Genomic DNA, 14,911 nt, shown 5'->3' with positions numbered 1-14,911 from the left:
CTAGGTCAAAGACAGTTCAGGAAAAAATTTTCTTTCCTGAGTGAAGTCTTACGCACAAAAGAGAGAATTGCTATGATGAATAAAAATATATCTTCAAAGAAAGAATTATCAAAACAATTTAGGAAGTATTTGTAGCTGGTTTTAGGAAAAGTTTTCTTCCTGATGCCCCTTGCCCTCAAATATTCACCTAGTCTACTTGATATTCCTTCTTTTGAAAAAGTCATTTAAAGCTATTGTTACCAAACACAAGTTCATGTGCCCAATGCCCACGGGATGAAACAAACCAAAACATCAGTAGTTGGAGCAGAAAGATTTATTGCAGGATCATGCAAGGAGACAGGTGGCTTGTATCTGAAAAACCCCCAACTCCTCGAAGGGTTTCAGCAAATCACTTTTAAAGGCAAGACGAGAGAGGGGCATGGCTGGTTGTTGCCAACTTCTTGGTGGAGGAATCGTTTGTTCTTGCAGCTGCCCATGTAGGTCAGTCACAGTGTTCCTGTAAACTTCCAACAGGACAAATACTATTGTTTCTTCTGCAACTCTTTAATCTCTAAAAAAATGGACTCATCAAAGCCAGAGCCTTAAGAATAGGCTATCCTATATATTTCAGGCTATAGGCAACGTTGTTTTACAAAAGGCACACAATCAGCACGACTAAACATGGGCAACAAAGCAAAAGTTCAAAGCAAAATACATTTTAAGCTAACTGCAGAAAATTCAGAAATAACGTGCTACAGTAGAGTATACTCAGGAACGTGCCCAATGTAAACACTATGACTTCCCCTCTGTGACTTTGGAGACACTTACAGCGTTTGCTTCATCATGACTTAACTATTTGCATGTTTTATGTGTTAGTATTTTTCTATGCGTTTCACTTTTTTTAATATTGTTTAAAATACAGATGTCCTGTTTATAATGCTCCCTCGATTTTTTCATTGAGAAGACATGTCGGAACACGTGTACCCCGGTGGCGGATGCATGTTGATGTATGGCAAAACCAATACAATATTGTAAAGTAAAAAAAAATAATAATAATAATAAATTTTTTTAAAAAAAAGACATGTCTAAGTAGCAATTTGAGGGCTTCCCTGGTAGCTCGGTGGTAAAGAATCTGCCTGCCAATGCAGGAAACATAGTTCGATCCCTGATCTGGGAAGCGGAGCAACTAAGCCCATCTGTCATAAATACTGAGCCTGTGCTTAAGCCCGGGGGTCCCAGCCGCTGAGCCCCCATGCCACAGTTCCTGCAGCCTGCATACGCTACAGCCTGTGCTCCGCAACAAAAGAAGCCACCGCGATGAAAAGCCTGCGCATCGCAGCCAGAGAGTAGCCCCACTGGCTGCAGCTGGAGAAAACCCTGCGCAGCAACGAAGACCCAGCACAGCCAAAAATGAATGCACAAATAAAGGCTTTAAAATGAAAAAAAAAAAAACAAGTAGCAATTTGATTCTGGCAAAGAAAATATGTCTTCTCACAGGTTAAATTTATACAGAAGACAAGTGGGAAAAAAAACCCTTTGAAAGACAAATCCGTTGTGTGCTTCCTGCCAATAAGGGCATACTTCCTCGTTGTCATTAATGAAAGATAACACACGCTTTTCAAAGTTCCGTAAGACATTCCAAACAAAGAAAACACTCAAATGAGTCACCTGTTTCCACATTCAAGGTTAAGAAGCCATATAAATTTCTCCAGCCTCCGGCACAGAACACGAAATGCCCCGTAAGTGCGAGGAGACAGCTATGCGGCTGGTGCTGCTATGCGCTGCCTGCCTGCTGCCCGGCAGCCCGGCCCTGCCACTCGGCCCGGGCCCGGGAGGCGAGGGCGACCCACGCTGGCAGCTGGCTCAGGTACGTCTCTGGCCCGCTCTCCCGGGCCGCCACGGACTTTCCAGACAAACTGTGCTTTGCCACTTTAATAACTTTCTCTATTATAAAGGCAATATATGATTTAATCAAGTAGCGATTAAGTGCAGGCTCTGAAGCTTGCCCAAAGGGGATTCAAGCTCCACCTCCTCCACTCGACTGCGTGGATGGACAGAGGCGTGTTATTAACCTTTGAGCTTCAGTTTTATAGCTGAAGATACAACGATATCAGTCAAATAGGGGTGTTGTGAAGCAACATCCCTGAGACATATTATATAAATTGAAGCTTTCACGACCACTACAGTGTATTGTAACTCGAGATATTCTCATAAAGAGCAAAGCGATACTCCTTAAGATGAGGACCCTGGTGATGGAGAGACTTGAGAACAGAAAATGAGGGTAGATGTTGCAGCTCTCCTGCTGATAAACCGATGATGATGGGTGAGGCATGAACTTCTGACTTCGTTTTCTCATATATCCAGTGGAGACAGTAATACTGTGTTTTATCTGGAGGAGTCTAGCAAATAAATGAAGTGGTAACAATACCAGGTATCATGTATGTAACAACTTCAGATTATGAAATACATCCTAAACGTGGTGTCATTGAATCCTCAGCTCTATCCTGGGAAAAAGAAGAAACCAAAGTAAAAGTAATTCACATCCCACATACTTGCTAACTGTAGAGACAAGAGTCAAGAACAAGTTCTGGTTCAAAAGTCATGTACTTTCCAATATATTACTTAATAATTATCCTAATGTGAGTGAGGGACAGAAAGTGTTAGTGGCTCAGTCGAGTCCAACTCTTTTTCGACCCCATGGACTACAGCCCACAGGGCTCCTCTGCCCATGGGATTCTCCAGGCAAGAATACTGGAGTGGGTGGCCATTCCCTTCTCCATGGGATCTTCCTGACCCAGGGATCAAACTCAAGCCTCCTTGGGTTCTCCTTCAGATTCTTTACAGGCTGAGCCACCAGAGAAGCCCAAAGTGTAATTAATTATTATTTGGTAAAAGTAGTGTTTATAAATTTAAGCATAAGAAAAGTTGAGTTTTATTTCACACTAACTTTGACTTTTTTCAAAGTCCCTGTAATGTGTTGGATTGAACCATATGAAATTACTGATATTTGACCATTTTTAAAAAGTATTTATTTTATTTTTGGCTGCGCTGGGTCTTCGTTGCTGTATGTGGGCTTCCTCCAGTTGCAATGCATAGCCTTGTCATCGTGGTGGCATCTCTCGTAAGGACAATAGGCTCAGTATCTGTGGCACACAGGCTTAGTTGCGCCCCGGCATGTGGAATCCTCCCAGAGCAGGGGTCAAACCCATGTCCTCTGCATTGGCAGGCAGAGTTTTAACAACTGGACCATCAAGGAGGTCCTATTTGACTATTTTCTTTTGATCTGAAAAAGGTCCATTTCATATGGTTCCAACCTTCTGGATTCAGAAGGAGTCCACTTGCAGGAGTGTTGAGCCCCTCCACCCAGGGTGCAGATGGCCAGTAAACCAGAGGGAGGTTCTCTAGTTTTAAAGGAAGGTAGGAAAAGTCATCTCAAGGATACTGAGAGAGTTCTTCCAGAGAGTGTCTTTGCAAAGCTGGTAGCTCTGGAAGGGAGAAAATGAGCTATTTGTTTTTAAATCAGGGATTAACTCCCAACTGTCATGGATGAACAGTGAGTACTTGTATTGAATGAAACACAGTCTTGGGAACAGGAAGAGAGAGCACCTTACTGCTAAGGTTACTTACCTGAAGTTCATAAACCTAACTCATTTTGACGGCACTATCACCCATTAACATGACGCTGTACGTTTTTCTGAGGAAATGGGCTTTGGAATCAGAATTGGAGTTCAAATATCCGTTCCTTTTGTTATTCCTGGGGTGACTTCATGCAAGTTACTTCCCTTCTCTGAGCCATGATTCTTCAAATGTGAAATAGGAAAGTATTGCCATACCCAACTTCCAGGGTGGTTATGAGGTTTAAATAAGATAAGCATATAAAGCTCTTGGTATAGTCCCTGCCACTAGTAAGTGCTTCATCAAGGTTCTGGGGAGGCTGCTGCTGTTGTTATTTTCATTCACTCTCTATTTTTTCCTATTTAGGAAAAAATAAATATCCTCACACCCATTCACTGGGGTCCTTTAAGAAATTCCCCCGGACCTAACGGCACATGGAACACACCTAAGAAACCTGCTTTACCTTACAGCTTCACAAAGAGGGTTTTACAAAGAACTTAGCTATGGAAAGAGCTCTGGCCTGGCAAGCAGTCAAGAAACTCAGGACCAGTTTGCCTACTAGCATAATACGTGACTGCGGAGCACATCATTTAGTTACTATGAGTTTTGATTTCTTCACCTAGAAAATACATATATTAAATGAAATAATGTCCTAATTTCCTTTCCCAGGACTAAAATGTTAAAACCTTTAACCTCAGGGGACCTGACCTCCAGAGCATCTTAGAAAGGGCTGGGTGACTTTGGATCTCCCCAAAGGGTCTCTGATGCCAAGGGCAGACCCCAGGTGCACACCTTGAAGGCAAACGGGGCACTCTTCCTGACTATTAAAAACAAGTCTATGTTTTAAAATTATACAATGGGATAACAGAAAAAGAGAGGGACTCTTTTCTTTCGGCCATGAAATGAAATGGCAATGACTCATCATCAATATTACATTTCCTTCTCATGAATGTACTTTTGTTTTACCTGGTTACTGTGTAACTATTCTGCCTTCAAACTACTGTTTGGGTCCATAGGAATCAGAGGCAAAGATGTGCAGACTTCTGAGATAAAAGAAGACAACAAACAAGAATTACAGATCAATTACTCTTTCCAACAGGACTATCTTAAGAGGTTTTATTCATCTGACTCAAAAATTAAGAATGCCAATAGTTTAGAAGTCAGACTCAAGCGGATGGAAGGATTCTTTCACCTGCCTATAACTGGAATATTAAGCCCCCGTATTATAGAGATCATGGAGAAGCCCAGATGTGGAGTACCAGATGTTGCAGAATTTTCGCTATTCCCAAATCATCCAAAATGGACTTCTAAAGTAGTTACCTACAGGTCAGTTTTGCTTTGGCTCATTTTGGCAAAAGCAATATAGTCTTTTTCCTAAAAGGTCAAACATTGTTTTCTTGCTTGCTACCAGGATCATGTCATATACTTCAGACTTACCACATATCACAGTGAATCAGTTAGTGGCCAAGGCCTTCAAAATATGGAGCGAAGCAATCCCACTGACGTTTAAGAGACTTAGATGGGGAACTGCTGATATCATGATTGGCTTTGCAAGAAGAGGTAAGGAAGATTCCTTCAGGCTGATCCTGTGCGCTGTTTTGCTTGCTGTGTATATCCGTGCCCTCCTGTTTTCCAGATTTAAAATCTTTAATGAGATATAGGTAGATGATAGACAGATACATCAATCTCTTTACAGATTAATGGGATACAGATATAAAGATAAGCATATATGTCAATGTTACTACATTTTTTTCTAGTCCATTAATTTAGAGCCACTTTTTATAGCAGAAGATGGCAAACTATGATCCATGTGCCAAATCCGTAAATAAATATTTATTAGAACATAGCCATTTGGTTCAGTTCAGTCACTCAGCCATGTCTGACTCTATGACCCCATGGACTGCAGCACGCCAGGCCTCCCTGTCCATCACCAACTCCCAGAGCTTACTCAGACTTATGTCCATTGAACCAGGGTCTCCTGCAATGCAGGCGCATTCTTTAGCAACTGAGCTATGAGGGAAGCCGGAACACAGCCATGTTCTTTCACTTACCTATTGTCTGTGAGTGCGTTGGGCTATAATGACAGACTTTAGTAAATACAGCAGAGATCATGAAGCCCACAGATCTGGTCCTTTGCAGAAAAAGTTTGCCAACCTCTATTTTATAACATGAATCATTTTATATATGTGTGTAAGTTATAAGCAAGGGCTTCCCAAGTAATGCTAGTGGTAAAGACCTGCCTGCCAGTGTAGGAGACATATGAGACATGTGTTTGATCCCTAGCTTGGGAAGGTCCCCTGGAGGAGGGCATGGCAACCCACTCCATATCCTTGCCTGGAGAATCCCGTGGACAGAGAAGCCAGGCAGGCTACGGTCCATAGTGTCGCAGGGAGTCAGACACGACTGAAGCAACTTAGCATGCACGCACATATATAAGCAAAAGAAGAGGTTACAACTTCCAAAAGGCCTAAGTGGTCTTCAAGAATTGAACTGCCCCTGTGGCCTATTGCCAACACCTTTCATGTATTTAGTAAGAAAGCAGAAAATATAAAATTTTATATTAAAGGGCTTAAGGAGATAAAACCCATATACATGAACTGCTATTAATTACTGGTGCTTCATGGTACAAATTTTAGAGGCAAATGTTGCTCTTTTAGTCTGCTTTAATATTATACTTCCTGGGTGCTGTGAATTTAGCTGAAATTTAAACTTAAACACAATATTGACAAGAGTGAAGAAAACCTTATAGAAAGCACTGATCACGACACTCCATGCTTTTTAAGAACCAGATAAGTTGGATATGGCCAGATAACAGTTTGAAAATAAATTTCTCTGCATCACAAATAAAAGCACATCAAAATCTACTTTAGGACACCTTGAGCACAGTTCTTCAAGAAACTACTATATTCACAAAGAATAAGCTAGATTTTTAAGAAAACTTACATTAAATGATATTCAATTACCTGCTGAATCCAGTATTCTCCACTCTGCCACCATGCGGCAAAGGAAAATGATCAAATTTAACGTTTAGATGGCACCATAAATTAGATGTGAATGTTTTTAAAGTCCTGCATCAGTAAGCTTTCAAAATGTGGAGGTTATCAGGGATGAGCAGCAGCTGTATGAAAGAAAAAGTTCCTGTGACAAACAAATACCCAAACCACCCTGTCATGTAGCTGGCTGCTTGGACTGATCTTTTTCACCTCACTAATCATATAGACTGAAAGATGGAATGACTGGATATAGATTCAGTCTCTAAAGGCAATCGCCCTGCTTTCTTTCAGCTCATGGGGACCCATATCCCTTTGATGGGCCAGGAGCCACACTGGCTCACGCCTTTGCACCCGGGCCAGGCCTGGGAGGAGATGCTCACTTCGATGAGGATGAACGCTGGACTGATGGTATCGGGATAGGTACTGCATCCTGTATCTCTTCCACTACACATCCTTTTTAAAATCCTGAACTTTCCATATCTTAACTCTCTCTAACTTTGATAATTGCTTTGATTAATAATAGTTATGTAGTCTTGCTAACTGCCAACCTCTGTGCTTTAAATGTGCTCATAATGTTCCACGTATGGAAGATGGAGGCTCGGGCTACAGAGTCAAGCAACATTGGGTTCAATTTGCTCTACCTCTACCAGTTAGTCACATTCTCTTTGGACAAGTTACTTAACTTCTCTGAGCCTCAGTTTCCTCATCTGTGAAATGGAACTGTAAGTAATTCCCACCCCACAGGATTGTTGTTTGAATTAAATGAGATAATGCTTATGCAATGCTTAGCATAGTGCTTGGAATATATTAATATTTCAATAAATTATAACTCTTTTGTATATATCCCCCAAATGTTTTTTAATTAAAGGAGAAAAAGAGGCCGCTGCCGCCGCCGCTAAGTCACTCAGTCGTGTCCGACTCTGTGCGACCCCATAGACAGCAGCCCACCAGGCTCCACTGTCCCTGGGATTCTCCAGGCAAGAACACTGGAGTGGGTTGCCATTTCCTTCTCCAATGCATGAAAGAGAAAAGCGAAAGTGAAGTCGCTCAGTCGTTTCCGACTCTTAGCGACCCCATGGACTGCAGCCTACCAGGCTCCTCCATCCATGGGATTTTCCAGGCAAAAGGACTGGAGTGGGGTGCCATTGCCTTCTCTGGAAAAAGGGGCAGAGACTATGATATTTGGAGAATTATATATAATTCTAATATTATATGGGCTTCCTAGTTTCCTCTAGTCACAAATAATCCACATGCCAATGCAGGAGACATAGAGATGTGGGTTCGATCCCTGGGACAGGAAGATCCCCTGAAGGAGGGCATGGCAACCCATTCCAGTATTCTTGCCTGGAGAATCCCATGGACAGAGGATCCCGGTGGGCTACAGTCCATAGCGTTGCAAAAACACGGGCACAACTGAAGCAACAGCACTCACACACTAATATTAGTCATTATTGGTCAGAAAGAACCCGCACTATAACCCAGCCCATTGTGGTCATCATTTTACAAAGTGGAAGATGATAGACAAAACAGAAAACTAATGAAGAGAAGCTCTAGATAAATAATCCTAATTGAAAACAATGCTTTTAAAAAATTGGCTACTGACTGGCCCTGAAAGTAAAATGAATACCTGTGTTTGGCAGTGGGAATTCACCACCATAGTGATGCCTTGCTGTGAAAATCTAACCTATGTAAAATTATGACACTGCTTCCATCTCACATCTTGCCTGTGTTTTTCATTCTTCCCTCTTCCCACTCAAAGTAAACTAAAGACACCTTCCTTCAGTCTAATGCACCGTGATTGGAACTCTGGCCCCTCAAACTCACACACTCGCAACTTCCTTGTTATTTGCAAAGCCTATCTATGAGTCTGAGGGAGAGAGAACATATATTTAACACACTTTAACAAATCGAAAGCAAATTGCAGCCTTGCCTGGAGGTCCTGCCCTACAGTCATGCTTTCTCAAAACCAGCTTTCTCTCTCCTGCTATTCAGAGCCACTATCATTGGGCTTCCCTGGTGGCTCAGAGGTTAAAGCGTCTGCCCGCAATGCGGGAGACCTGGGTTCAATCCCTGGGTCGGAAAGATCCCCTGGAGAAGGAAGTGGCAACCCACTCCAGTATTCTTGCCTGGAGAATCCCATGGACGGAGGAGCCTGGTGGGCCACAGTCCACGGGGTCGCAAAGAGTCAGACAAGACTAAGAGACTTCACTTTCACTTTCATCATTTATTGAATATTCATCATTTTTCAGATATTGGGAAATTCAAGTTATTATGACAAATCTATAAGGTAGGAATTATTGTCTCCATTTAACAGATGAGGAACTGAGCCTCAGCAATACCCATTAATTTGTCCAGAGTTGTCCAGCTAGTAAGTAGCTGAGCCAGGTTTCAAACTCAGGTCTTTATAATAATCCTTTGCTTTCTGCTTCTGAACACTGCTGAGTGATTACATAAGAAGCAAATAGGCAGAAAAAAACTTATATTTTCTTAAAACCAGAAGTGGTGATAAGATTAAAGTACTACTTTTCTGATTCCTCTTTTAAACCTACCTCCTCATGAAGGCCTGGAAACAAATAATAAAACTATGGAGGATTTAAAGAGTTAGGTATCTTATAGTTACTTTGATTTTGATTATATGTTTTGATTTTATTATACATATAGTTATTTTTACAGTCACTGTATGTCTCTCTTTGGTCTCAGGAGTTAACTTCCTGTATGTTGCAACACATGAGCTTGGCCATTCCTTAGGTCTGAGTCATTCGTCTGATCCTAATGCTGTGATGTATCCAACCTACAGCAAAGAAGATTCCAAGAATTTCAAACTTTCACAGGATGATATCAACGGAATTCAGCTATTATACGGTAATACTTCCATATTTCCATAAGGAGGCATTGTCTCCTTATGGTAGGCCTGAATGAGAAAGGCTGGGAAATAGGTATTTACTCTGAAAAACACACTGGAACATATATCTCTAAAAGCCTATTGAGGGGAGAAATTTGAGACATTAGATACTTGAAATCTAATCAGACTATCTTATACTATGAGAATATTTATACTATGATTTTAAGTTTTCAGTAATATAATATCATTTGATGAAATCGTGAAAATGAAACTTCAAGGGGTTTTTCTTTAAGCTGCAACTCACTCTTACTTCTTGCTCGATTCAAGTACTTTAGGAGTCTCCCCCACAGGGATGGACTGAGGAATATAACACCTTCCCCTGTAGCTTCCCACTCCCAAGGATTTGGCCCTAGAGGAGGAAAAGTGACCTAATTTTTCCTGCCTGCATGTGTACATAGGGAAAGGGGTTAACCATAAACAGTGACTTCTTATAATTGTTAGTCATGACTGTATGAATATCCCATGTCCCAATCTACATGGGGTTTTTTTGTTTTAATCAATTTCCAAACTCAGTTTTAAAAAAATTAACTGATTTGTATTTGCTTGATCAAGTCAGAAAGAGTATTGTGAGAAAGAAATCAAAGGACAAGGATAAAAAGCTATGTCTCCAGACAAATGAAAGATTTAATTATATAGGTATTAAATGTAAAGAGTTTATTAATTCTTATAGAAAATATAATAGTAATAGAGCAGAAAATATAATAGTAGGAATCAAAGAAGATAAATAAATCATCCAAGGACAAATTCTGGGTTCTTGAACAAAGATTCCAAGCCAGGGCTGCATGACTTCACACTTTCTACTACACAATTCAGCTGATTACTACTTAGTATGCTTTTAAAGGCAATTTGGAAAAGAGAATATATATAGGATGATATCTTTAAGTAAACAGATACAATTAAACTTTTCTGGCAAAAATGTCAGGATGATAAGAATACACTGCAAAAAGATCACCTAAGAGTCTTTGAATGTTCAGAAAAGCAATGAAAGTGCTCCCACATAATAAATAATGCAATGTCCTCAGAGGGAAATTACTCCTGAAAGATAACAGATTGAAGCTGTAATTTACTATTAATCAGCTTTTCTCAAATTGTGTTCCCAGAACACTTGGCCTACCAGATAATTCCCGCCCCTACCCAGCCCCCACCAAAAAAAAAAAAGATGCTTTGGAGAAACAAATTCAAAAACCACTATCTACTGTATTTGAGGTACACAGGATGTTACAGAGAACCTAACAAACTCTCATTTAATTCAGCACTTACTAAATTACAATCCTCTGTGTGGAACACCCATTGAGCCCTCTCAGAATAGCATTTCAAAGAAGACAGTTTGGAAAATATCATGTAACTGTACCTCAAAGTTCTTATTTAAGGAGATGCTGCTGTCAAAAAAGTTCACGAAACACTGACAACTGTTGGCAGTTTTCACCAACAAAGTAGAAAATATTATTAGTACCTCCCCTTATATAAAACCATGGAACTCATGGATTAGTGCTTTAAATCCTATGTTTTAGAGAATGAGGTGCCTCCAGTCAAAGTTGGAAAGAGGTAGCTTCTGGATAAATTAAAGCAAGACTTAATTATACAGGTATTAAATGTAAGGTGTTTATTAACCCAAGAAGTGATATGAGCAGAAAATATAAATTCAAAAGAATGTGATTAAACTCACAAATGTAGAATTCCCAATATTCTTTTCAGGATTATAAAAATAATAGCTAAAATGCATCAAGTTTATATAGCGTACCAAGCATTTCACATGCATTATCTTGTTTATTCCAACAATCCAGTAAATTCTTAGTGCCCTTGTTCTATAGATTGGTAATCTAATACGAAGAGAGGCTGTTAATAAGGAGTATCTTACCCAAGATCATGCATCTGGTAAAATGGCAGAGACAGGATGCAAAAGTATCTGACCCCCAAGGCCTACACACTATTCAGTGCTGCCTTTTTAGCCTTTGGAGGTTCATCTTCAAAACTTGTCCCAGGCATAGAAAAGTGGGCTGGATGAATGAGTACCTACTGCAACACTTCTTGTGTTTTTTTAGCCTTAGGATTTGTGTGTGTGTGTTTTATACAATGCCAGAACGTTCTTATTTTTGTCTCTTAACAGGAAAGAGAAATGATTCAAGAAAAAAATAGAAACTTCAGCAAAACACACCTTCATTCATTGGGTTCTATGTAACCATTCCCAACCAGAATTAATGAGCACTGTTCCCGTCTTCCATTTAACACTTGCTGCCTCCAACCTTGTATTGTGGTTGGTTTTTATGTCTCTCCATTTGCGGATAAACTTGTTTACAACATCAGTATGTCTTACTCATCTATGACTCTCCTCAAGCAAGATGCACTTGGTGGATGACAATAAATGTTAAACATACAGATAAATACAATTTTTATTTCTTGGTAAAACTATTCTGGCTTCCCAGGTGGTATGGTAGTAAAGAATCTGCTTGCCAATGCAGGAGACCCCAGAGACTCGGGTTCAATCCCTGGGTTAGGAAGATCCCCTGGAGCGGGAAACGGTAACCTGCTCCAGTATTCTTGCCTGGAAAGTTCCATGGACAGAGGAGTCTGGCGGGCTACAGTCCATGGGGCCGCAAAGAGTCGGACATGACTGAAGTGACTGAGTACAAAAATGATTTCTATTTGGGAGGACTGTGGCAAAAGAAGATATCCCATACAATGAAATCAAAGGCTGAAACCAAAAACATAAGTAACCCCACCACATTATTTTGGGTGTTCAGTTGCCCCTAAACTATTATCAGGTCAGGTATGGTGTAATATAACCCAAGACAGTAGAGCCCAAAAGCACACTAAGTTCCCCTCACCCTTTGGGCCGAGCACTCACTGTGAGTATTCTGGGTAGTCCAGTGATTCCCACAAAACACATGTGAATTCCCAAGGATTTGCATTCTCATAGCCACTCCCAGCGGCAAGCTCCCCCTGGACCAGACCTCACTCCATCTCTCCCACCACAGCTGCCCTGGCCCCCGCCTCTGCCCCACGGCAACACAGATATGGCTCACCCTCTTCTCTCTTCCTTTCTCCAAACCAGTCCTATAGACCTTGTGAGATCTGTATCAACCGTGCGGCTTTACACGCACAAGGACGCTGATTGACCAAAACTCCATTTGGATGTTATCCTCATCCTTCACATCCTTGATGCGTCCCAGCGTCAGGAATTTCCCACTGGCCAGCGGCCTCCGCAGGCCCCAACCTCCTCCCTCGTCTGTCCTGATCTTCAGATCTCTACACCCCAGTCCTTGTAGCTTCCCTCAGAAGCTCATCTCCTGAAGTCCAAAGAGCTCTCCCTTTCCAGGCGTAGAGACTCACTACCATGTTTCTGTGGGAAAAACACTCTCCATGCGGGGCTTAACCCTTAGCAGGACACAGAACCGGAAAAGGCTTTCCCTTGTGAGCTGCTCCTCCATACTCTCTACACCCCTGCATGGTTTTCTTTGCAAATGGGGGGATGAATAATTGGAACTGACTTTCTTTCTGATACAAATAATGCCACACATAAGTGCCCTGAAAAGATCTGTTATTTCACCCAAAATATATCAATAATTCAAAACTCAGAAATACTGCCAAAACCATTAGGAAACCATTCCAAAAATACAAAAAATGAGAGGGGGAATCCACTACCTAGGCAAAATATAAGGTATATATGAATAGGAGTTCAAAGATTTTTTAGAAACATAAGGGAATAGGTCTATGATAAAAATGTAGAAGAAGATAGAGGTCATTAAAATTCCTCATTTTGTAGATGATAAAACAGATCAAGAGAAGTTAAGTGATTTCCATCAGTTTCATAGTAAACAAATGTCTTGTATTTAAAGCATTTCTTGTTTTTTTGTTTGCATTTTGCTTTGGGCAGCAGAACACAGTATCTATCTTGCAGCTGAAATGCAGGTTAATTGTTTTGACCTGCCCAGCATCCTTTCACCCTACTTTTGGGGACAGGGACCCTCTTTCTCCTTTGTAGACTGTCTTAGTGAGACATCACTAAGTATGCCACATACTGCCAGGGCTGAGAAGGCTTACAGGAACCAAGTTTGGCCTCTCGGACACTCACCTGTAAACACCAGAGGCTGATTTACCCTGGCAGTGGGTTTTGGAGACACTGCCTACTCAGTCCTACACTCAGATAAATCTCTGAAGCTGCCTTGGGTCCTGTCCTACAAACATCTCAGGTACAGGGCTTCTCTTTGAGGTTTTGCAGCTGACTACAGGGCTTTCCAATAAATTTTATCTTTTGCTTCTACTAACCAGAGTCAGTTTGTGCCTGTTGTTTGCAAATCTCTGCCATGGTAGCATGACCAGCTACCAGCTATGCTGTATGACACAAGGGCTCTGTTGTGTATCTCACCAGTCTTAAATATGAAGTTAAGCACTAACTAAGCATAGAAACTGAATTTTCTTATTTCTATGCAAAATGCATAAGCTCACTTCTAACTAGAAATCCTGCCTAGAAAATAAGAACCCATGTTCTTTTTTTTTTTTAATTGTGGTTAAGTACACATAAAATTCACTGTTTTAGCCATTTTTAAGTGTATATTTCATATTAAGTATACCCATATTGTTCTGCAAGAGTAAATGTTCTTACCCTCAGTGCTATTAGCATGTTCAACTGAATAATTCTTCATGAGAGGCTGTTCTGGGCATTGGATAATGCTCAGCAGCATCCCATGGCCTCCCCACTCAGTTCAGTTCAGTTCAATCACTCAGTCACGTCCGACTCTTTGCAATCCCATGGACTGCAGCACGCCGGACCTGTCCATCACCAACTCCAGAGTTTACTCAAACTCATGTCCATTGAGTCGGTGATGCCATCCAACCATCTCATCCTCTGTTGCTCCCTTCTTCTCCCCACTAGATGCCAGTAAACCGTCCTCAATCATGGCAACCAAAGATGTCTTACAACATTGCCAAATGACCTCTAAGGGGCAAAATAACCCTTAGTTGAGATCTATGAAGCTAGAGAAAATAAATTCTTATTTTAATGAATTATACGCAATGTCCCTCTTTACCTTTTTTCATCCCTTTCATCTGCTAATCCTGGGCCATCCCATGGGAAAGGAGAACCAAGAAAAGATTAATGTGGCTTTGTTTTTGAGACATTTATTTGACAAAGGGACTATCATATTTTAAGGAATAAAACCAACTATATGTTAAAACCAAAATACTGCATACTTACAGAAGTTCACAAAACTTGTTTATATTTTATTGATTACTTTTATTATCTTTTCTAATTTTAAAGTCAAATTCCAGTTTAAAATAAAAGGCTGAGCACTGAAATTTATCTTTACTTTCCTCTGAGTTTCCATCTAATGGTAGTAAGGCAATAAAACAGAATAGAAGGAGGTCTACCCGTAGACAAGGAATTTCAATTTATGAAGGAAATTAAAGGAAATTAAATTTATGA

At 40.7% G+C, this 14,911-nt stretch overlaps 1 protein-coding gene across 1 annotated transcript; it reads left to right on the top strand.

Moving 5' to 3' along the window:
- The first annotated feature begins 1,646 nt into the window (after positions 1-1,646).
- MMP7 (matrix metallopeptidase 7) lies at positions 1,647-11,871 on the top strand. Its single transcript, XM_027563949.1, has 6 exons — positions 1,647-1,846; positions 4,694-4,920; positions 5,006-5,154; positions 6,879-7,007; positions 9,288-9,449; positions 11,597-11,871. The coding sequence occupies exons 1-6, from the start codon at positions 1,712-1,714 to the stop codon at positions 11,623-11,625; spliced, it is 831 nt and encodes a 276-aa protein (XP_027419750.1). The 5' UTR covers positions 1,647-1,711; the 3' UTR covers positions 11,626-11,871.
- The last annotated feature ends 3,040 nt before the right edge of the window (positions 11,872-14,911 follow it).

Source organism: Bos indicus x Bos taurus, chromosome 15 (genome assembly GCF_003369695.1).
Source record: "Bos indicus x Bos taurus breed Angus x Brahman F1 hybrid chromosome 15, Bos_hybrid_MaternalHap_v2.0, whole genome shotgun sequence".
NCBI classification, from domain to species: domain Eukaryota; kingdom Metazoa; phylum Chordata; class Mammalia; order Artiodactyla; family Bovidae; genus Bos; species Bos indicus x Bos taurus.
The sequence above is the reverse complement of the archived record's forward strand: the minus strand, read 5'-3'. Positions and strand labels throughout refer to the sequence as shown.